Genomic DNA, 22511 nt, shown 5'->3' with positions numbered 1-22511 from the left:
TGTGAAACTGAAGAGGTGAGGTGAGGTGTTATGTGCCTAACTTGACTCTTAACAGAAACAGAGTCACCATATGCAGTAAATACATACAAGCCTCTTCAGTAATGCCTTATCATCCAACCATGTGTGCTCTTCCGTTGTTGATTTATATATATTGCTTTGTCAGGTTTGCTAGGAATTAAGAGCCAGTTTTCTCATTCACTAGCATATATAACCAGTTGTAGACTTGCTCCTTGCGCTCGTCAGTTTCATTCAAGTTCTTCATGTCTATTGAACTTGCAAACTCAACATACATTTCACCATTTGTTTAATTTGTTCACCTAACACCAAAATTTGCATCCAGGTCTCCTACAAGTCACTCTCCCTGGCATGTTCTCAGTCTCAAGTTTTCTGCCGTTTTGCTTCACAGTTCTTTCCCACTCCACCATCCTGTACACCACCAGCAGTTTCCAATGCATTCATCATGTAGACTTAGAATACCTATGCAGAAAGGAGTTTTAAGATTGCCTGCCATTAAATTTGTTCCCACACATTTTAGAAAACTCCTGTCACTACCAGAAGTTCCCTTGCATAACTTCCAGTCCCTGTGCCCCCAAGTTGTTAATGATGATAGGTTAAAGAAATCAGACTCATCCTTTCAAATTTTTACTCTGAACATAAATAGAGGTTATTGGATGGACACAGAGATACAGTCCAACTATTCACTAGAGGGAAATTATGATGGAAAACAAAATGTTACACCATTCTTTGTGCCCAACCAATTTGGACTAAGTTTTGTATTTTGTGTGGAACACAACTGACTGTCTTCTTCAATTTGGGCAAAACCAACATTTTTCTTCACCACAGGTACAGCCGAAGGCGGACCTCCTGCCAGACAACTTTCCGGGCTGAACCGTCAGGGCCCTTTGCAGCTCTGAGCCAACCATCCACTCCTCCACCTGGTATGTACCTGTGCGTCCCTCAAAAGTTATAACTAACAAGACTATGAGCAGACACGTGTCCACTGCAACACCTTGACTGGCAACACGCCAGGACTTGTCTCGGTGTTGTCGCGTGAAACATATGACACTTCCGGGGCCTCCCACACCAAGACCTCGTCACTCTCACATCAACATCTCACATAATTTCACTCACATTAGATGTAATAGTAATTTTCCATACTAGCATGCAACATGACACTGTAAATAAGGGTTTGGGGTAATACACCGCTTGTTGTCTGCCTGTTTGAGTTACTTTTCCACACCAACACACACACACACACACATGCCAAGGACCAAGGAGATGAAATTTTACTGTGTGTTCTCCATCAGATCTAAATATACAACTTGCCTGATGCACCACCTCAGTGCCTGTTATTCATATGAATGACAAATAAATTTATCATGACAGTTATATTAAACAAAGTGAAAATACTGGTTAGGGAAAGTAGAGGCTAGTAGAGGATTTTGTGAGGAAGGTGTCCACAAAATATCTGGGAAACTAACTTGTGGGAAGAAGAGAAATGGGGAGAAGGAAGATATGCAAGGAAAAGGGAAGTGATGGGGATGAGAAGAGGAAGGAAGTGTGGAAACAACATTTTGAATCCATAACCAGGATGGCAGTGAAAATTAATGTAGTGCTTGTGTATCCACACAGAGGTGGAAAAAGATGAGATAATGAAGGCAATGAGAATGACTTTGTGAAGAGTATATGAATGCAGACTCAAGGGGGGTGTCAGCAGACCACCAGTGAATGGGGTGGAGTGGGACAAGTGCTGGAGAGGGAGGTGCCAGGCAAGGGGTGGAGTGTGCTGAGAGGGAGTGCCAGAGAAGGGAAAGTTGTAAACTCTTCCACTGGCCAACCCCTCAAGGGAAACTAACATCAGGGAACAGATAGATAGCAATATAGTTTCTTTACCTTATTTGGAGCACACCACATTATACTGTTCCCTATGACCAGTAGACCAGGATGGTTCATTGTAGGTGTATTGCTTCCTTTAGTTTAATTAAATTAAACCTAACTTAAAATTCAAACACTTCTGACAAGTTGAATTCTGGGCTTTCAAACAAAACCAACGGTCAGACTGTACGTCAGAAACAGCCTCAGCGCTCCTGTTTGGGCAACTCTGGCCCATGACCTAAAATGATCTGGTACTGTACTTTGTTGACAAATGTAAGACGCAGTCATTTATTAAGTTCCGGTGGAGATCACACAAGATGAGCTGAGGGTACATACTGGCACACCACAGGGTGACGTTAACACGACCTCACAGTGGGCAGGTACTAACAAGTTGAGTGCATTACACTGATGTAGCGGGGCAGTATCAGGGCCAGGCAGGGGCAGGGAGGCCACGTGGCTGTAGAGGAAGGCGACCCGAGGGATACTTTCTACTCTCCAAAGTTTTGTTCAGCTTTGTGGATTGGCCCCCAACCTGTTAGTTATAACAATCTTCATCAACTCCTTGGCAGTACTAAAGATTGCTCGAACTTCTTTCCAATCTTTGTAGTAATAGACTTGTAATAACTTGCAAAACCAGTTTAATTCACGTTTTCCTAACCACTGAGGTCACACATCCCTGTCCCCTTTGCTCATGGTGCACCACAGCTATTAATGTGTGGAGACTAAATTTTACTTGCTATTTTGAACTTCCATCCAAACAATGTGTTTTCTGTGTAAATGTGGGAGTTCCCTATAAATCTTAGTTCTTTATAAAAGGAAAAATGGTGCAGTATCTATCAATTTCAATTGTAAATATACACCTCATATTTCTTTTATATTTAGATTTATTGAAAATGAGCAAGTTTTTTGGTGTCGCCTTCCCTTAGTGACATTGTGCACAGCGATGACGTGCCCTCCCTGAGCCCTGCGTGGCGGTGGGTCAGCAAGACTGCTGTAACAAAGCAACTGTCTTAAGTCAACAAGTCGGTAGTATGTAGGGCATCGGCCACCTGCGCGGCACTGTCACTCACTCTCGCTCTTGTGTTGCCAGAGGGGAACATTCACCCTGAATCAGGGACTTCATAAAAAGTCAATTCCTCTGATAACTCATTAACAAAGCTATTAGTATTACAATCTATAAAAGCTACCACTGATCCATTCATATCAAAAACCTGCGACAAGTTTCGGTAAGTCTCCGCTCCACTCACGCACACTCCTCAGAGGCGGCGGAGTGGCCGGCCTGCCACTCCCGGCACTCCGGCTGCTCAGCTCTCAGTAGCCAGCTATCATCCAGTACCTATACTTTGCATTTAATTAATGAATGCCCATTGGATAATAATTATGTACGTAACAGCTTACTGGATAAAGCATTATTTAAGTTGCAGCGCTTGAGTAATTTGCAAGGGTTGAAGAGGCTAGCCAGCACTGTGAAGACTATATTGAAGTTTCAAGTCAAAATTATTTACTAGTTGCTACTCTACAGTAGGCATGCCAATCGCTGCCCTACAGAAGTACAGGAGCCCTGCCCCCGCTCTTGCTGCCGCTCTCAACCCTGGCAACGTACTCCCGCGCTGAGACCTACACTCGGCCAAGACTACAGTACATTCAAGGTGAGGAGGCCACACACTGGTTCACTTTTACCCCATCTTTGCAAACGTGGTGCAGAGTCTGGTGATAATGCACACCATAATTTGTCTTTTGTTTTTACCTTTGAGTGAGGATGAAGGAACAGACTACTACAGTTACATTGTACTGTGGGGAGTGAAGAGCCTCAGGTACTAGTTTGACCGCCTTGGCACCATCGCCGTGACCTGCAACACGGAGGCCAAGTGAACCAGCGTCTGCTCTGCCGTAACACTTTCACTAGTTCTATGCAAAGTATAGTAGATGCACACAACGAGAGGAAACTTGAGCCAGGGTGTCTCTGGGGCCAAGATGACACTTGTGACACTGTGCAGCAAATACTCCGCAGGCCAATACAAAGAGTTCTGAAAATGCAAGGACTTCAGTCCCTGAAATGTCATGGTTTGTCATCTGCCTGCATCTACCTGACTACAGCTGGAACTTATTCTAGAGACAGATCTTCAGGATTTTGTAATAATTAGTTTGATCCTGCAAGCTGTACTGACATGTGCTTGCCTCCAGTGGTACAAAGGCTGCGAGGGCCGCCAGGAGCTTTGTTGAACAGCATCACCGTTGCCAGCTGGCCACAGGTACCACAGACACCGTCTCTGGCTCAAGTTGACTGTTTTTTGTTGCCACTCGGTGGCTTTTTTTTATCATTCAATGAACGATTTAGATTTTTCATTTTTTTGGTCTGCAACTTACATATTGCATGGGTTTTTTAACCTGACTTTTATTTATTTATTATTCATGAGTTTTCAGATATGTAAGAATTCCACACAATTCTTACTACCTGACAAACAACACGCCACACCAAGATTACGTGTCTCAAGAATATCTTTGTCGAACCTCAAACACTTGCGATGTAAGTTTAAAAACACTAGCTGATTAGTGGCCTCGTACTGCCAAAAGCTTGCCTCATCCTCGGAGAATCTGTAGAACACTACGTAGACTCCTCAGCGCCTAAAAGTAAAGCTCTGTCGTTTACTCCCCGTCAGTTCCCGAGGACTCCGTTGACCCCGCCCCGAGACCTGCCTTGCCCGCTGAGCCTCTGCTTGGAGGCAGCGTTCGGGCTCCCCCAGCAGGGGCCACGCCCACCAGGGGTCTGCCAGATGAGCTACTTGTTGGTCATTATCACCAGGTACTCCAGGGCATTGTAGGCGGCAGCTGACTGCGCCTCCTTGACGGTGGCGCCGGTGCCGTAACACACGGCCACCGGCAGAGTGGACAGCTGCACTAGACACTGGTGCTGACCTGCAACACAGACCATTATCAAGTCATAACCCTGTTTAGTAAATCTTGATCCAAACTTACTACAGCAGGATCTTGCCTATAGTGACTTCTACGATGATAGTTTTTTGACAATTACAGGAAGATAAAATAGATAATGTTTAAATTTTTAGTTTTCAATAACACTTTGCAAGAGGGTAGTGTTGTGGCCTCTGGAAGATACTGGTCTGGGTCTTTCAGTTGATGGCATCTCAAGAGTTGGTGTATTTTTAGGTTTTCATTGCTCTGGAATGTTATACTGTTAACCCATACCAGCATATTACCAGATAATATTTAGGAAAACTGAGCCTACCATTGTGTCCATGATTGCCGCATATTATAAGCATGAATTAATTACAGTAAGACTACACATTAAGACAATGGAAGGAAAATAAGTGTATAAATACACATTTATTTTCAACTGGCTGTAACTCCCAGTTTTGCTTACACTTAATTTTCAGTCAGTTTTGAAATTGGTACATGTTTTAAATTTTTTTGGTATGTAAAATGTACTGATGAGGAAAAGAGTAGGTGGTCAAATGACAAGAAAATTAAACTCCTGCAAAGTGGCACCTTGGCCTCTTAAGTACATTTTGGAGGCCGTGCGCTCACCTGTCACAGCACCAATCAGCAGTAGCAATTCTAACTGCCCACTTTTTTCCTTATCATTGCATGTTACATACCAAAGAATTGGAAAAGTGTGCCCATTTTGAAAGTGACAATATTAAAAGAACAAAACTATGGAAGTTCCAGCGAGCTGAAACAAAAAAAAGCGAGTGCTTATCGGAGCTGGGCACCCGCTAATTTTCCAGGTTTGCTGGTCCGCTAACGCTAATCCACTAACGCTATTTATTTATTTATTAACATTCCAATGCACTGAAAACCTGAAACTCCACCTGCTCTTGAGTTGTCTCTAGACCCTTTCAGAGAGCACAGTGGTGCTTAAGCAAATCATGGACAGCATTTGTATAAAGAGACGCGTGTATGGAAATTGCAGTCACCCCGGGACTTTCACCAGTTTTTCCCATTTGAATGCCGTTATGAGCAAAATCCTACTGTACTTATTTTTACTAATCCTGCTTAGTGTAGGGTGTTGTGGCAGCCAAGTTCCTACCCCCATCTCAAAATGTACACGACTGAGTGCCAGGAAGGCAAACCAATGCGAGCTAGAAGGTTACCGGCTCAGTGACTCCTCAGTGACTCAGTTGGTTTGTTGCCCTGACTTACATTTCCGGCACTCAGTTGGGAACATTTTGAGATTAAAGACTTGCTTGAGGATTCTGCATACCTATTTCCTGCCTTGTTCTTATTTATTCTTTATCAAACCAAAACTGCACTTTCAGGTATGGAAATAAATTTAAAAATTAAAAATAGTATATTATCCTTTGAATGTAAAGTTTAAAAGGGAAGATAGCATCAGGATTATGGATAAGAACCAATACCAGTAAGAAAGTTAAGTACTCTGGTGGGCATAAGACAGTGCAAACATAGTTAAGCCCTCATGGCAAGGAACTAAAGTTATTAAAGTTACTATGAGCGCAGTCACTTCACCCCCCGACTTAAACAGGTATCATATTAGAGGGTGTAAAGATAATTATAATTACTCTTACAGCAAACTATATAATATACTGCAACAATATATTATGACCCATTCTTTAAAAAAATAGCATTACACACACACACAAGTTTTTGATGAGGAAAAAATACATGAAAAACTTTATCTTACCTGAGACTGAGAGTTCCTCAATGTCCACGTATGTGACAACAAAGTTGGCTTCCTGAGCAATGTCTTGGAGCATTTGGACAAAATTGAGGGACAAAGAGCTCAAGGATATCGTCTGGGGAACAAAATGATCCAATTAGAGGGAGGAAAGTTATTGTGTGCATATATTATGGGCACAGTTACAAATCATCTGTATCATTCTATGTGACTGATTTCAATAGGCAAAAACTTCAAGCACTCTGAACAAAGTATAGCTGATGAATTCAGGTCTTCAGAAACCCATGCTAAAATTATTGTGTCAATCCATCTCTTGTTCAAATGGGAACTGTGATGATAATTTGAATGAATCTCAAGGAAGGGGATTTTTTTTTTTTTCCCCCATAATCTGCAGCTAAACAAGTCGGGATGCAGCAAATAATCTAAAGTTGCTCTTAATGATTAATTACCTTAAAGCTCCTGGGAAACTTGTCCCTTCACTTCTTGACTTTTGTGAATTCCTATAAACCTGCAATCAATATTTTGACCACTATGCATTTGTTACAAGCCTTTGCTGCTTCTCCAGCAGCCACACAACTGCCAGAACATTTATATGAGCATTTATGTGAACTTTTATGTGAATGGAACATTTATAACAGCAGCTTCAGGGTTCCTGTCATGAAACTTTCTAGGAGCACAGTCAAACTGCGTCTTGCAATTCAAGATGCACACTATCCTGTTCTGGCCTTGTGTCCGACTACTACATGTGCCCTTCCTGCGGCGAGAATGCCTGGCCCCTTCCAACAAACACACGCACACAGATATATTCTTTGCCTGCTTGGAAATCACCTGCTGTCTACCTGTCTGTACCTCTTGACATCTTCATCAACACTTCTCAATGCACAATCCTTTCCTAATTAGTTTATTAATAAATTTTTACATAATACATGCCAGCAAAACTCCTTTGGCTAACCTGTTACTTGCAATCTTCAGCTATTGCTAAATAATATTTTACCCATTTACTCTGTCTGGGAATAACATCCAGTTTATCGAGAACAGAGAACCTTAGAATGATGGAAAAGGACAATCATAAAATAATGAAAATGGGAGGGAGCCTAAGATACCCTAACTACATTCTCTCTCTCTCTCTCTCTCTCTCTCTCACCTGGAGTTCCTGCAGTTTCTTCCCGGGTGCCTGCTTTAGGTTCTTGTGGAAGTGACTCACCTTCCGCGAGTCACTGGTGGTCAGGGACAACACTTTCGAGTCCTTCAGTCCAGAGTATCTCGCGGCTAACTTCTGAGCTATCTGGAGGGCAGCAGAGGCATGGCAAAGAGGAGACAGTATTTTAGTGCCGTGTTTCAAGGTGCTGGCTTTACTTTCATTAACGCAGGGATTCCATCTAGTGCAACACCTGTGCCTTGAACCACCACTGAACAATTCCAGCACAAAAAGTTATGAGTATCAGGGCTCGCCAAGTATAGTACACTCAGGTGACACGTCTCTCATATACCTTGAACCATCACTGAACAATTCCAGCACAAAATGGCTCAGTGGTGCAGCTCAGAAAGTCATGAGTATCAGGGCTCACCAAGTATAGTACACTCGGGTGACACGTCCCTCATACAACCCCCAAGGAAACAGGCAAGTGCCGAGTACCCTGATCGGACAATCTTTGACCAAACCTTTGTTCTTGGCAATATTTTGTATCACATTATGAAAATTTAAGCTATGCTGTTTAAAATTCTTAGGAAGCCTGGAAATGTCAAATAATCAAGAGTAAAGAGACATGTCAATGGAAATTTGTAATAAGTTCTACTATTACACACAGGATACCAATAAGCAAATAAACCAGAAGTCTCTTGCAGTGGACTTGGAAAGGTAGCAATTACTGGAAAGTCTACCGTGACTACATGTTAATTACTAAGGAACTCAATATACTTCAAAACAGACTATGCATGCAGTAAATCCCAATGTATTCATGTTTACACCACTTAATAATGAAAAAATATGTAAAAATAAAACTAAGAAATGGAGTACAAATGAAAAGCAACAGCAGATGCCAGAATCACTCAGTCACCGCTGCCCAAAGTGCCACTACAAATAAATCATTGCCATAAACTTATACTCCAGGAAAGATTTTTTTATGGAAAATGAATTGAGTGTGTCATTTATAAAACTACAAGTGTTTTATGTACAAGTAATTCTTTTTTAAGGAACAGAGAAGCAGAGGACAGTGTACGGCAGTTTGTGGCGAAAAACTTTTTTTTTCCTGCTTCTGACTCCTTTGAACAAGCTGTTAATCCTCAATTTGAAAACAGTTCCAAGGCTCATAGTGAGTGCATGAACAGGATTACCATAAAATTATTGCATATCATTACAAAACACATGATTTATTTTAATTGTATATACAGAATTTCTTCTTACTTGAAATACATAACTCTTTGTAATGTCTAGTTAGTATACTAGAAAAAAAGTTTTTGTAAAAACAAAATAGTGCTCTAAAGCTTTCCAAACTAGTTTTAAACTACACTTGTAACACAAAACACAAAGACCTTGCCAAAAAAACTATCATAATTTTGAAAGTCCACCACAAAACAAAGTTTGAGTCAAAACTAGATTCACTGTATGTATCGAAGCAAATGTCAGCTCATCAATAATAAATTCGTCAAATTAATTACAAATCTTTGTTGAAATGTAATGTATCTCCAGAATGAGGTAATAATATAAACTTCATTTGCTAAGTAGACAAAGTGATGAAAATGGGTTGTGAGAATTGCTGCAAGGAGCACGGAGGAGAGGGCCTGAGGAGGTAAGGAACGGCATGCAATATTAGTCTCCCACAGGTATGTTAGGGAGTGGATGGCAGGAAGGTGTGGTGATACAAATATGCCAAGGTGTCCGTCCTCAAGAACAGGAAGTTTTGGCGTCTTGTCAGGGGGAGAGCTTGGAGGAAGTGACTGAACTTGTGTACTTTGGGACGGTTTTATGTAAATCTGGCAGTATGGAGGGAGAGGTAAGGGAAAGAGCAGTGAATGAGAAACAGGTAATAGGTACACTGAGGATTAATGGAAAATGTGAGCATAGGAGTAAGGAGGCATTTACGACATAGCACTAAACTTGTCATATGCATCAGAGACATGGATGTAGCACGGCAATCATGAATACATGCAGTGGGAATGAGCTGAATAAAATATTAAGTTAGGGACTGGTCTGCTAAAACACATACAGGACTTCATCACTGCACCATTTCCAAGACCGAGTCCAGTGAGGGAAGCTATGCCCTTAGGAACAACACAAGTCATGGTAAGATTGCTATGATATGTGTTCTCATTATCCAAGCCTCCATAGTCAAACACCCTCTTGTAGTCTTCTAACGCGCACACACACACACTTGCACACACCCACACACGGCATTTAACATTAAGTACGGCTGATGACGCCTAGATTGTGGTCTGCAGCCTCAAAACTTTAACTGCTTGGGGGTAGAAATTAAGAGAGCGCTTGATTGTCATGACCCTCACATAAATAACTCAAGCATATCAACAGCCAACAATACTTCTAAGTGGTGTTAATATGAGCTGCGATCCATTTTTCGCAAGCAAATCTTTCCTCAAACAATTATTTCTCGTTAAAGTAAGTATATTTCACTACAACAGCACCAGTTCTTTACTAAGCCAATACAAGCCTGTGCAGACCCTGATATGAACATGCCTCACGTCCAGTCTATTATTATAAAAAAAATATTAACAGCAAAATTGAAACATGAACTTCCTACATGTTCAGTGTCAGCTATCCGGGTAACCACTGGTATCTTGTTCTCGCTCAGCTTGGCATTCATAAGAAAACCCTCTCCAACAAAGATCACATCCCCTAACAACAAACATTCAGTACGGTGTGTAACAATTTTTATATAACACCTTGATGGCAGTATCTGTCAGTCACACAATCTAAGAACTAAAATAAATAAGACTAATGACAATAAGTATCAATAAGACTTACTTATCCTCAAATAAAACTAATTTCAAAGAGCAAACCTACAGTGAGGAGCATCATGCACCTTGTACAGGGAGACGGGAAGAGCCAGGAAGACACGGCTAGGGAAACAGTGAGCACAACACACGACTCGGCTTCAATCGTGACACAGACACGGCAGGACAGAGAGAGTTAAGTGGCCATGTGGGGACTATGTTGTGCATCCTTTAGGATAGTCTTTCAGGTACAACTGATGAGTTCAAGGTAATGGCAGTCTAACATTGACCAAGCCATGAAGTGACAATGCTCCATGTGAGTACTGATATTCCTCTGTTGGCTACCAGCCAGGACAAAAAATGTGCCTTTCTTCAGCAAGCACCTTCACACCCTGACACAGCCACAGCATAAGGTATGCCCTCATTACATAACACATGTGCAAAATTACCATCATTTATGTTATTAGTACTATTATTATTATTATCTGGATCATCAACATAATATTATTATGCACACTTCTTTCAGGGCCACTGATTTATTAGTTCACTCACAAAAATACAACTACAGCTCAGCCACTAAATCAGTCTTCCAAGTTCAACTTTTCCAATCCGTCGCGGCAGTCACTCGCTAAGCTAACATAACCCGAGGGTGACTCATTCAGGGACTCGTTTTCCTCCCTTTGGGTCTCATGGTTATGAATCTGCAAGGAAACAGGTATAAACAAACTTCTGAAATACCTGTCACTTACTTCCTACAATTTTCTCTCTTCAAACATTTTCATGTCATCATTTCTCAGTCAACTGCCAAGCGTTGGAGGATATTCCTGGAGGCAACAACTAGCTGGTGATGCAGGAGCAGGACCATGCATTACCTAAAGCCACACTCCTCACACTACACTGATGAGCTCTGTACGTAACAACTAATGTGCTACTCGCCACACCCTAACACATCACAGAAGCCCAACATGACAAGCAAGCAATGGGAAGGATCAGAAGCTTCAAATATAGCAAGCAGATTAGGTGCACCTTAAACACTTCGCATAAGATAAAGGAAATGTTTCACCACAACCCAGTGCAGTCCAAACACCCAAAGACTCAAGACGGCTACTGGAGGAATGCATAAAGAAAACCAGAGCTAAAACCAACAACTGTGGCAAAACCTCCTGCCATGGAAACCCGGCAACACAACTCCAAAGAATGTAATTTAGTCCTTCATGGCGACATTACCAATCTGGATATTCACGAAGCTGCTTTTCCTCGACTCATAAGAGGTCAACCACGTATAAAAACATGAAGCCCACATTTACCATCTGTGGTCAAACGGGTGTATATACGTTCATCACTTTATTGCTCCTTACAGGTTTAAAATTCCCTCTAGTCACACTATGTTCCTGGAAATGTCTAGCATAAATCAGTCCAGTTTCCTGCCATTCGACACATGGGTAAGGCGCCATCCCCACCCCCTCATGATCCACTCAGTGCTACTTGCCACATCACCAGCCTCTGAGTCACAGTGGCGGGCATGCGTACAGGCAGGGTCATGCTTGTGTAAAGAAGGGGCAAGATGAAGATATGGGATACTTCCATTTTGAGAGAAACAATAACCAATAATTTTGTGATAAAAGTCCTGTAATTTCACAAATGGAATGATTTATGTACGAAAGCATGGGTCTTTCTTTATGAATAAGCATCCATCATACACATATACTTCAAGATTATCAAAGTGCTATAAAATGAACGGAAAATGTGACAAAAATAGGATGTAGCATGGCTCAAAAGTTTGAAGCCTCAGCGGAACACTTATATATGGTATGGTATGCTATTTTTTCTATTTTTGGGTTAATTTTGAATTATACGGGAGAAAAAAACGGCTGAGGTAAGCGGGTATAGGAGGTAACTCATCACTGACCTCTTACGAGTTAAATCGAGGCTATCCAATTCTCTCAGTAGGTAATTAAATAAATGTGCGACGAATCCGTTTCCCTACCATAGGCTAGAAGGGGTACGGTGCAGATGATGATAAAATTAGAAACGCATTCCATTTCCGTATATCAATTATCACTCCATCTATCTATCTATCACGCCCTGTCTCTGTACTGTTACATCCCTCGAGGGGGCAGCCACAACAGTAGTCTCCAATCTTCCGTCCCGGCACTCCTAACTCTACGAACAGACAGGCTGGCAGGAAGGAGGTTAAGCCACGGCAGAGGAGAAAAATGAGGAGAAGGAGGAGGAGGAGGAGGCGTTCCCAAGCACCCGTCAACTCACCTCCTCATCGTCGTCTGTCAGCACGGTGACGGGCGGCTGCTCTACCGGCTGGTCCTTCAACCGCTGACTCATCTTGAACGCCGCCTGCCGCTTGGCCAGCTTCTTGCTCTTGCCAGTGCCTGTGGATGGGGACGCTGTTTAGTGAGCTGTTAAAATGTACCCCAACGGCACTGTCCACCCCTAATAAGTTACATCTGCAGCCCTGGTTCCTCAAAGTGCCATGTGATTTTCTCTCATCCGTCTAGGTAGCTCACGTAGGTATGCAAGCTTTATAGGATTTGGTACTCGACTGGTTGTTATCATTCTTGAAGACGTGTATGTGTGTGTTTGTACTGTCTGGCTGCATCTAACATTGCCTTCATGAATAACCCCAACAAAGCATCAAATATGGTCATGCTGCAGCTAGACAATGCACATAATGCTTTACCCCAAAATTAGCAGTGTGTGTGTGTGTATTTACCTAGTTGTAGTTTTACAGGGCCTGGGCTTTACGCTCGTGTGGTCCCATCTCTGTGTGTGTGTGTTCATACTGTCCAGCAGAATCTAGCATTTCCTTCATGGTCACCCCAATGGTGCATCAAGTATGGTCATGTTGGACAATGCACATAATAGCACTGGGATGAGGAGAGGAAGGGTGAAGGGAGTGGGGTGAGGAAGAGGGGAGGTAGTGGGGTGAGGAAGAGGGGAGGTAGTGGGGTGAGACAAGTAAGGGAGGTAGTGGGGTGAGGAGAGGATGATGGGAGTAGGGTGAGGAGAGGGTGATGGGAGTAGGGTGAGGAGAGGAAGAATAAAGGCAGAGAGATGAGAAGGGCAATCAGGTGTTTTTTGTTTTTTTTTACTTGAGATCACAAAATTAGCAAAGCAGATGGGGTAAATACTTAACCCAGTAGCTGTGGGGATCATAATTCTTAAAAGAAGTTAAATAGAGGTTGTCAAAGAAGAATGATATATAATTTGCTATTTTTTTGGGGGGGGGGGGCGGGCGGGAAGTTAATCAGTAGTCGGTGTTAATATTTTGTTTCTTATGAAGTGTTGATTTCTTTCACATAGTTCTCTGCATGCTCAGTTGAAACCTTTAACGAGAACAGTCTAAAGGATTAACCTGGTAGCTGCAGGGATGATGTTTCTTAAAGGCTCCTCTAAGCGAGAAAAATGAGAAAAAATCATCACTCACACAAACCATTTCATAATATATATCAATGCATTTGTGATCAGTTCATGCATCATCTATTTTTTGGGGTTTATATCATTGCAAAAATTTGGCCCGTCGCTGCTACACGGTAAAGGAGCAACTTTGGCCCATCGCTGCCACCGGGTTAAGCAGAGACTGACCCCTTCATCCAGCTTCCCTTCAACATTACGACCTGAAGCATGCACCTCTCTCTCTCATGTAATCAGGAAGGCAGACGATACTAATGCAGAGGCTGCCCCTTCATACCCCTTCCTCTCTGTACCTATCTCTCTGGTGCGATTAGAAAAGCAGCAAATACCTAGGAAGAGGCTGACCCTTCCCTACCCCTTCCCCTGTCATGGCCTGAGGAACGCACCTATCTCTCTGGTGTTGCCAATGGTGCAGGCGATGGAGAAGGTTCTCTCGTGGGGGAAGCCCTCCTCGGAAGTGAGCTCGTAGGTTGGGGGGGGCCAACGCCGCGCCATGCACAGCTCCTAAAGTGGAGAGGAATGAACATGATAGGCCAGTGGTTCACAAAGGTCTCAAATTAACAGGTAAATTGATCAAACTTTCTGAAGGTGAGCAAAAGTCGATAAAAACATACATGAATTAACACTCACATAAAAACACATACATAGAAAAAAACATGTTAAGAAACCCACCTGCAGGGACCCAACTGGATTTCCTGGGATACCATCATCGTAGGGGGAAACAATCTGTGTGGAGCTGGAAAAGAAACAAACCATACACTTAGAAAACAATACCTTTCAAAAATATCCACTACGTCACATCACTAAGAAAGTAGTAATATTATCATGTGTGGAGTAAGACAGCAATAATAGCAAGAATAGTCAATGAAGCAACAGATCCAATCAGATTAGATAACAACAGATCTAGCCCTCACAGTTCAGGTGCAGCTCCGGGTGCCCCGCCAGCTGAGGGGCCTCCTGTTCCGGCCGCCCCGCCCTGGATAATAATGTCCAGCACGGCCTTGGCTGCTGCATGCTTGGCCTTCTTCTTGCTCTGGCCAGACCCATTAGCTGAAAGGAGAGGCCGTTGAAGTGATATTCTGATAGGTTGAGACTGGGGTAGTTTAAGCATGTGGAGAGGAAGGATGGAGTGGGTGAGGAGAGGAGAGGAGGGGTGAAGGCAGTGATTAAGGGTAGAGTTGGTAGACTAAAACACTTAGGAGAAAGTTGTGCAGAATGGCATACAAAATTACAAATCCTGGGACTAGACTGCTTAAAAACTCAAACCATGGAAAGCTGTCATCAGAACACTTTCAAAACATGTAAATACTCCTGCTTACTTACAAGTGTAACAATATGAATCTAATGGTGTGCTTCTAAACAGCTAGACTAGAGATCACTATTTAGAAATTACAATACTGTAATTATATTTAAAATAAGAAAAATGAATTATGCTTGCAAACACCATCAACTTTTAAATATGTGGAGTAAAGAACATAACTGAAACAATTTAGCCCATCAAGAGTATCAAATGACCTCTAGCCCTTAATCTGGTGCTTGTTTTGGCAACTTTAATTTTTTACTGGAAGCATGTTGCAACTGGGTTTAACTTTTATTTTTTTTCTTGAAGCCCAGGTTTGTCTCCTTATACCACTGCAAATAACAGACACACACCTGCGAATTCTCCTACAGTGACCCTGTACACGAAGGTTGGCTCATGCACAGCCCCTTCTATCTGCAGCAGGTCATACTTGGGGGAAATGCCTCGCCTCATGCATAGCTCTTGCAGCAGCGACACAGGCGTCTTGGATGGCAGGGCTCCCGGGATGCCCTGAGCCGGGGGAAGAAAAAAACATAACGACAGACTGGTAACATGGGAGAGTGATAGCGGAGTTTCTTTGTAATTAAAGTACTGGTTAGCTTATTTTCTTTATTCTTGTTATGTCATTTTTCTTCATTTTTCATTTTATTCCAAGGCTATAATTACGGCTACAACCAGAGAGGAAAGAACGAATAATGACAGAGTGGTTATATTGGAAAATGAAAGATGAGTTTCTTTATTGTGATAAAATACAGTTTAACTCTTTGGATTGGTCTTTGATTTTTTTTTCATAGTTGTTTATTCCCTGGCTGTCATTATGGTTCTATCCCCTATGGCTGCATGTACTAAAAGAGGAATTCACTCACACCGATTCACCCACCTCGATGGATGCTGTGTCAACATTGGGGGGTGGCTGGTGGTACATGATGGTGGTGGCTCGGTGGATGATGGTGGAGCTGTGCAGTTGTTGTGGTGGTGGTTGTGGAAACAATGGCGCGTGTCACCGTGGGAGGTCCTCACAAGAGAGGGGGGAACATACTATACTTCACTCCAGCCCACAGATCCTGCACAGGACAGACAAGACCATTCAGACTCCTCAATAAACAAGCTCTAGGGAGTCAGGTACAATATGTAATTACAACTAGACTGGAAGTCTCAAATAGAGACAATATATGCAGGCAAAGTAATGTGATGATTAAAGCCCATGTTCTTAAACACCACGGCTAGAATCCTACAGGAGTGTTCACTCTTGCCTGAGGGGGGAAGTTGGACCCCCTCCCTCCCCCTTAGGATCGCTAAGTTATATATGTGTAACCTAATGGGGGGTCAGAGTCCTGCTGCAGCCAAAACTCACACTTCACCACAGTAAAAATCAAATATATTCTTAACTACAGGGGGTCTTCTGCCCCCTTGACCCCCCCTGTCCCTCCACATTTCATAATGTTGTGCAGGAACAACTTCAAAATCCATCACACAGGAAGAACATCACATGTGCTGGACGAGAGGGCAAGTCAACACCAGCAGATATTAACTCCCCAAAAAGCAATTCTTGCCTCCACACCCCCAGCCTTCAGAGCGGGGGCGTCCTTGAAGGCACCAACTCCCTTAACTTTTAAAATTCCATCATTTCGTCATCATTGGGCACGCCTGCCATGCCCATGCCCACCCCCCACAGGGCCACGGGCAGCCCAGGCACCCCGGGGCACGGCAGGGGGGCCAGGGGCAGCACGTCACGGCAGGGCTCGGGGCGGCGGGGCTCGGGGCGGCGGGCTGCGGCAGGGGCGGCGGCGGGGCGTGCAGGGGCCGGCAACTCAGCTGATGGGACGGAAGCCATTGATCCTCCACGCCGCTCTCCTGTACCCTGTTTGCCGCCCCTGTGCCGCCCTCGCCGCCACCCCTGTGCCCTCCAGCCCTCCGCCGTGGCTTCCTGCACCTGCTGGGGTAGGGGTGTGGGGTGCAAGGGGTGTGGTTAGTGTGCTATCACCTCCTCCTTGAGCTGTGTTGTAGTTCGCCGCCGCCACTTGTGTGCTCCTGCCTCAGTGCGCAGCCCCTCGCGCAGCCCCCTGCCTCCTGCCCGCACCCATCCATGGAAATGCACGTTAAAAAGGATGAATACACACTAAAATAAGGTGCAAGTGGACAGATAGAGCAGGTAAAGTTGTATAAGTGTAGGGTAAAGGTAGATTAGTTGGTGATATGAGGTTTAATAACAGGCAAAATAAGGCGGATAACATCTTTTATGACACGCTTCCATATGTCACACCTCATTTGCACACTTCCCAGGTAACAAACTAGTACTGCCTTACCTCTAATTAACTATCCAGGTGATATGACGCTCACAGATCCATACACGTGGGAATGGACAGGGGTATGCTATGTGCCGTTGCAAAGGCTGACCCGCGAAATTTTAAGAAATACGTTTTCCTTCTCTCCCACATGATGATTGGTTGACTACTTTGACCAGTGTTTATTAGATCTTTGCTGCTTTCCTTTTTTTCTTTCTTGCCCAATATGCAGCCCCCACCCACTCATAGCACACGTCTTTATATTTAAACCAAGTAAATTAATAATGCATATATACAACTGACCCTTAATACTATCACTTCCTCCATCCTCTTCTCCCCCAACCAAATTTTATGCTCTTATATAATCTTCATCTATAAGCTTTGCCCTAACTCTGTATGGCTTTGCAAAATCTAGTATATGTCCTCTTGCCCTGCCAAATATCATGACCTACCTCTTCTCTACATATCCTTTCAACTTTTTTCCTCCTACACAATGTCAAATTAATTTACAACTCTTTGCAGCATTCCTTCACTGTCTGCTAACACCACTGCCATTGTACTAAGCTGATGCCTAATACTACAGCATACAAGAGAAGATGGCGCCACTATAAACACTTGCCTGCGCCATGACGGGCTGGGGCCGACTACCATCCAGGTCCCTCAAGCAAGCCTGCCGGCGCTATAGGTTCAGACGTAAAAAAAATAAAAAAATAAAATAATAAAATAAAAAAAAAAAACATAAGATAAAGAGGTGAAGAACCGTTTCTGGGTCAAGCATTCTCCAAAGACACATTTGACATAAGGAAAACTCATTTATTATTCCCCTCAGGGTAAAGTAATATCATGGACATGGGATGGAGGTGTTGATAACAAGATATTTTGAGGAACCAATATAAAAATGTCATGACACTGGGGAAGATAAACTGCCAAACTAAGAAAAGTCTGATGGATTTATGGCTAGGAAATTTGAAAGAAAAAATATCACTTATCTTTGTCTACAGTTGTAAAAGAAGCAAATTTTATCTAATACAATTTGGTATATTTCAGTTTCATACCACTAACAGCAGACTAGTGGTTCCATAAGAAGATGAGTAAGTAAATTGAATCCACATAATTATAAATCTTCCAATGAAAGATAAGAAGTAGCACTATAACTGTAATAATATTTTTTTTTCTAATTACTGATCTTACAATACAATATTCATCTCAAGTTAATGTTAATGCTATAGACTAATGACTTGGAGCACAAATCCTGTTTCTGTCACTCTCCAGCAAACTTCTCAGACACACGACTGGCAATAAAAAATCATTCATACATTTCACCAATCAGAAATAGAATAGGGATATTTTTTGCTTGAACAGAACAGTATATTGATGTTCTTATTCTCGTCAAAACTATCAATCAACTCATTTTTATCAAACAAATTCAATAACACACACACACACACACACACACACAATGCTAAAAACTTAAATTCTAAATATAAATCTAAAAAGTTTCAAAAGCCTGGACACTGGACAGTACAAGCTAGACTCAATCCAGCAAAAATACAATTAGGATAAGCTAGTTTGAACACACACACACACACACACGCACACACACACACGCACACCACACATAACATACCAGTATACAAAATTATACACACAATCCCTATCTTTATACAATACTTGCTAATTTCATCGCAGCCATTCCTTATCCTGACTCACTCGAGCACAACACAGCCTTTTGGTGCAGCACAAGACCCAAGGCTGTGCTGAACTATTTGCCAACCCGCTGAACAGACCACTCTTGTTGGCACAACGGACAGCGGTTGTTCTGCTTCACCCAAAGACTCATGCAGCAGTTGTGGAAGGAGTGGTTACATTCGCCCCAGATCACCACACAGTCATCCTGCTTGTTCTCGCCCTGACACCTCAAGCACGCATCTGTGGACAAATGGCCTCTGTTTAGTGGTGATGTTGTTTGGGGCAAAGATTTGTTAGGTAGGAAGAGTGAAGGTTAGGAATAGCGAATAAATTAGGTTAGGATTGAAGAAGAATAGGGCAGCCTAATGGAAACTGGGTGTTAGGTAGTACACTACTGAATATAATAGAGCAGAACTGGGCAGCCTGTTTAATGGTGATCGTTGAGATAAATATTTGTTAAGTAGAATAGGGAAGATCCTGGTAGCTTATTTCAATTTCCAAGAAGAAGCAATTACACAAAGTAAAAACTACCAGGCACAGTAGTTTTCCAGAAATGGGGCTCATCTCTCAATGAAGTGCCAAATGACATCATTTAAGTGCAAGTTAAGACTGCTAAAGTAACAGAAAATGAGATGGCAGGGTGCAAGTTTGGTGTGGCCTGCTCTGTAACCTTCAAACGGGTGTAATACTGAACATTTACCCCATGATGAGTACAGTATGTGACCTTATTATCAACAAGAGTGTGCAGATGGTTCAAGGGCTCTGTACACTTCAGTACCATAAGCTATGTTATGGTTCAAGGGCTCTGTACACTTAACCAATAATAGCCTGCATTGGAACTTTGACTTGCAATACAATTAAATGATGACAGATGTACACATTAACATAAAATGATCTAGAGTTGCTGTCTTTAAGTACTGCACTGTTGCTAATGAAAACAATAAAAGTTGATAAGGGGAAGGAAACAAAGAGCGATACCCACCCATGACTTGCATTAGTTACATAGTGATAGAAATACATAAGAACACGAATAAAGATCTTGAGTTGCTGTCTTTAAATATTGCAGCATTGTTAATAGAGAGGGTCACTGAAGGTTATCAAAGAGGCGAAGGAAACAAAGAATGATACCCACCCATGACTTGCATTACAATTACGTGTTGACAAATATACACAACACAAATAGATCTAATGAAGAAGATCACTTAAGTTATCAAAGAGGCGAAGGAAACAAAGAATGATACCCACCCATGACTTGCATTACAATTACGTGTTGACAAATATACACAACACAAATAGATCTAAAGTTGCGGCCATTAAGTATTACACCGTTACTAATGAAGGAGATCACTTAGGTTATCAAAGAGGCGAAGTTAACAAAGAATGATACCCACCCATGACTTGCATTACAATTACGTGTTGACAAATATACACAACACAAATAGATCTAAAGTTGCGGCCATTAAGTATTACACCGTTACTAATGAAGGAGATCACTTAGGTTATCAAAGAGGCGAAGGAAGCAAAGAATGATACCCACCCATGACTTGCATTACAATTACGTGTTGACAAATATACACAACACGAATAGATCTAAAGTTGCGGTCACAAAGTATTACACCGTTACTAATGAAGATCAGTTAGGTTATTAAAGAGGTGAAGGAAACAAAGAACGGTACCCACCCATGACTTGCACACGGCAGATAGCACAGGTGTCACACTCCACGTCCCAGCTCCACATGGCCACCGCGTTCCACTTCTTAAGCGTGAACATCTTTTCCGGCTTCTGGGTGTCGCTGGCGATGGTCTCTGTCTCGCCATCGTTGAGCTCTGCGTCGTTGTTGTTCATGGCGGAGCTTCTCGGGTGATGCGGCTGCCAATGTTTACCTTTTGCTCACCCTTGCCAGATTATCGTACTCATAGCATAGTATTTACCGTTTTTAGACGCCTAACTATTGCCAAGAAACATCAGGAACTAACTATTTTAACGCTAAATATAAACGGATCTAGTTATTGAGGCCCAGGAGATAGATTTTAGGTCGGAAGTTGGTAAATTTAAGAGGCTGAGTACGACAATCTGGCATCGTTGCTTGAAGTTTTGCCTCGTAACGTCGTGAGGGTCCGTCTTCACCTCGGGACGGTTTTCATTTTTTATTTTGTTTTATTTCCCCCTCTCCCGTCTGCTTGTGTTTTATAGGAAGGCTTTTATGCGACGGAGAGGAATGCGATAGAAGGCTAGAGGAGGATAACGGGGCAATCTGCACAGTGTTAAGGCTGTATAGAGACGGTTTTCATTCTCCTTTGTTGTTTTACTTGCAACAATAAACTATCAATCAATCATTTTTATTTTATTCTATTTTCCCCTCTCCGGTCCGCTTGTATTTTATAGGAAGGTTTTTATGCGACGGAGAGCAATGGGATAGAAAGCTAGAGGAGGATAACGGGGCAATATATATAGTGTTACAACTTATATCCGAAACAACAATATATAATGACATCAAAATAAGAGTTCATGAGTATAGTTTTATCTTTGCTCCAAACAGGTTTTAATAAGTAGCTTGCTGATTTTCCTTACCCATTTACCAGCATATCATTTCCTCTGAGGACTCTTCACACACTCCCATAATGAATTGATTGGTCACATCTCATCCGTATATATAAGGAAGGATTTTTTTCTTTTTCCTATAGCCCATCATTCTCTCTTTCTTACCGGAAACAAAATATATACTTGTCGTAGGTTCTCCAGTCGACTATAACAATTAGGGCAAACTGATATATGAAACCCACAGCTATTTGGATAAGGAGGCCGGCATCATATGACACTTCCCTTCTCATATCAGCTATTTCTAAAGGTCAAAGAAGGGGTCAGTCGCGGGTTCTAATGAGTGTTTCTTCAGGTTCATGGTACAGAAGAAGGGTCAAACTACCACCAGGGTCATTAACTAGTTCTAATGAGTGTTTCTTCAGGTTCATGGTACAGAAGAAGGGTCAAACTACCACCAGGGTCATTAAAACTACTCCCGGAAATGTCCACAACTCCTACGAATACCCTGTCAAATATGTGTTCTTGGGCGGTGAAATGTCTTGACCCTCAAAAAACATATATCCAATCCTGTCTCCGTGCTGTAGTGAAAACGCGCCAAGCTTCGGGTTCTAATGAGTGTTTCTTCAGGTTCATGGTACAGAAGCTACTTTCGGAAATGCCAACTCCTACTACGAATACTGTCATATCTCCAATCCTGTCTCCGTGCTGTAGTGAAAACGCGCCAAGCTTCGGGTTCTAATGAGTGTTTCTTCAGGTTCATGGTACAGAAGATGGGTCAAACTACCACCAGGG

At 42.5% G+C, this 22511-nt stretch overlaps 2 protein-coding genes across 5 annotated transcripts; both read right to left on the bottom strand.

Moving 5' to 3' along the window:
- Positions 1-629: 629 nt before the first annotated feature.
- On the bottom strand, positions 630-17351 carry LOC126999443 (RISC-loading complex subunit tarbp2-like). Of its 4 annotated transcripts, none has more exons than XM_050862030.1 (10): positions 17188-17351; positions 16072-16267; positions 15557-15713; positions 14818-14953; positions 14576-14639; positions 14290-14407; positions 12743-12861; positions 7671-7811; positions 6533-6644; positions 630-4791 (listed from the first exon to the last, which is right to left on the bottom strand). In XM_050862030.1, exons 2-10 carry the CDS (start codon positions 16126-16128, stop codon positions 4655-4657), a joined length of 1041 nt encoding a protein of 346 aa, XP_050717987.1. In that variant the 5' UTR covers positions 16129-16267; positions 17188-17351; the 3' UTR covers positions 630-4654. The 4 variants fall into 4 exon arrangements, with proteins under 4 accessions (XP_050717987.1, XP_050717989.1, XP_050717988.1 ...); XM_050862032.1 differs by having other exon boundaries at positions 7731-7811; XM_050862031.1 differs by having other exon boundaries at positions 16084-16267.
- A 936-nt stretch (positions 17352-18287) lies between these two features.
- On the bottom strand, positions 18288-21087 carry LOC126999445 (RING-box protein 2-like). The gene is made up of 2 exons (XM_050862034.1): positions 20858-21087; positions 18288-19417 (listed from the first exon to the last, which is right to left on the bottom strand). The coding sequence occupies exons 1-2, from the start codon at positions 21021-21023 to the stop codon at positions 19251-19253; spliced, it is 333 nt and encodes a 110-aa protein (XP_050717991.1). The 5' UTR covers positions 21024-21087; the 3' UTR covers positions 18288-19250.
- Positions 21088-22511: the final 1424 nt, after the last annotated feature.

This window comes from Eriocheir sinensis, chromosome 16, assembly GCF_024679095.1.
Source record: "Eriocheir sinensis breed Jianghai 21 chromosome 16, ASM2467909v1, whole genome shotgun sequence".
Classification (NCBI taxonomy): Eukaryota; Metazoa; Arthropoda; class Malacostraca; order Decapoda; family Varunidae; genus Eriocheir; species Eriocheir sinensis.
Note: the sequence above shows the minus strand (reverse complement) of the source record. Positions and strands in the feature narration are given on the sequence as shown.

Excerpts from the sequence above, each read along its gene's own strand:
- LOC126999443 (XM_050862030.1), bottom strand. The coding sequence starts at position 16,128 with ATGTACCACCAGCCACCCCCCAATGTTGACACAGCATCCATCGAGGTG. Across the intron at positions 14,954-15,556 it reads CACTGTAGGAGAATTCGCAG|CTAATGGGTCTGGCCAGAGC; the intron begins GTGTGTGTCTGT and ends CTCTCCTTTCAG. Across the intron at positions 14,640-14,817 it reads CCCGGAGCTGCACCTGAACT|CTCCACACAGATTGTTTCCC; the intron begins GTGAGGGCTAGA and ends TTTCTTTTCCAG.
- LOC126999445 (XM_050862034.1), bottom strand. The coding sequence starts at position 21,023 with ATGAACAACAACGACGCAGAGCTCAACGATGGCGAGACAGAGACCATC. Across the intron at positions 19,418-20,857 it reads CTGCCGTGTGCAAGTCATGG|ATGCGTGCTTGAGGTGTCAG; the intron begins GTGGGTACCGTT and ends ATTTGTCCACAG.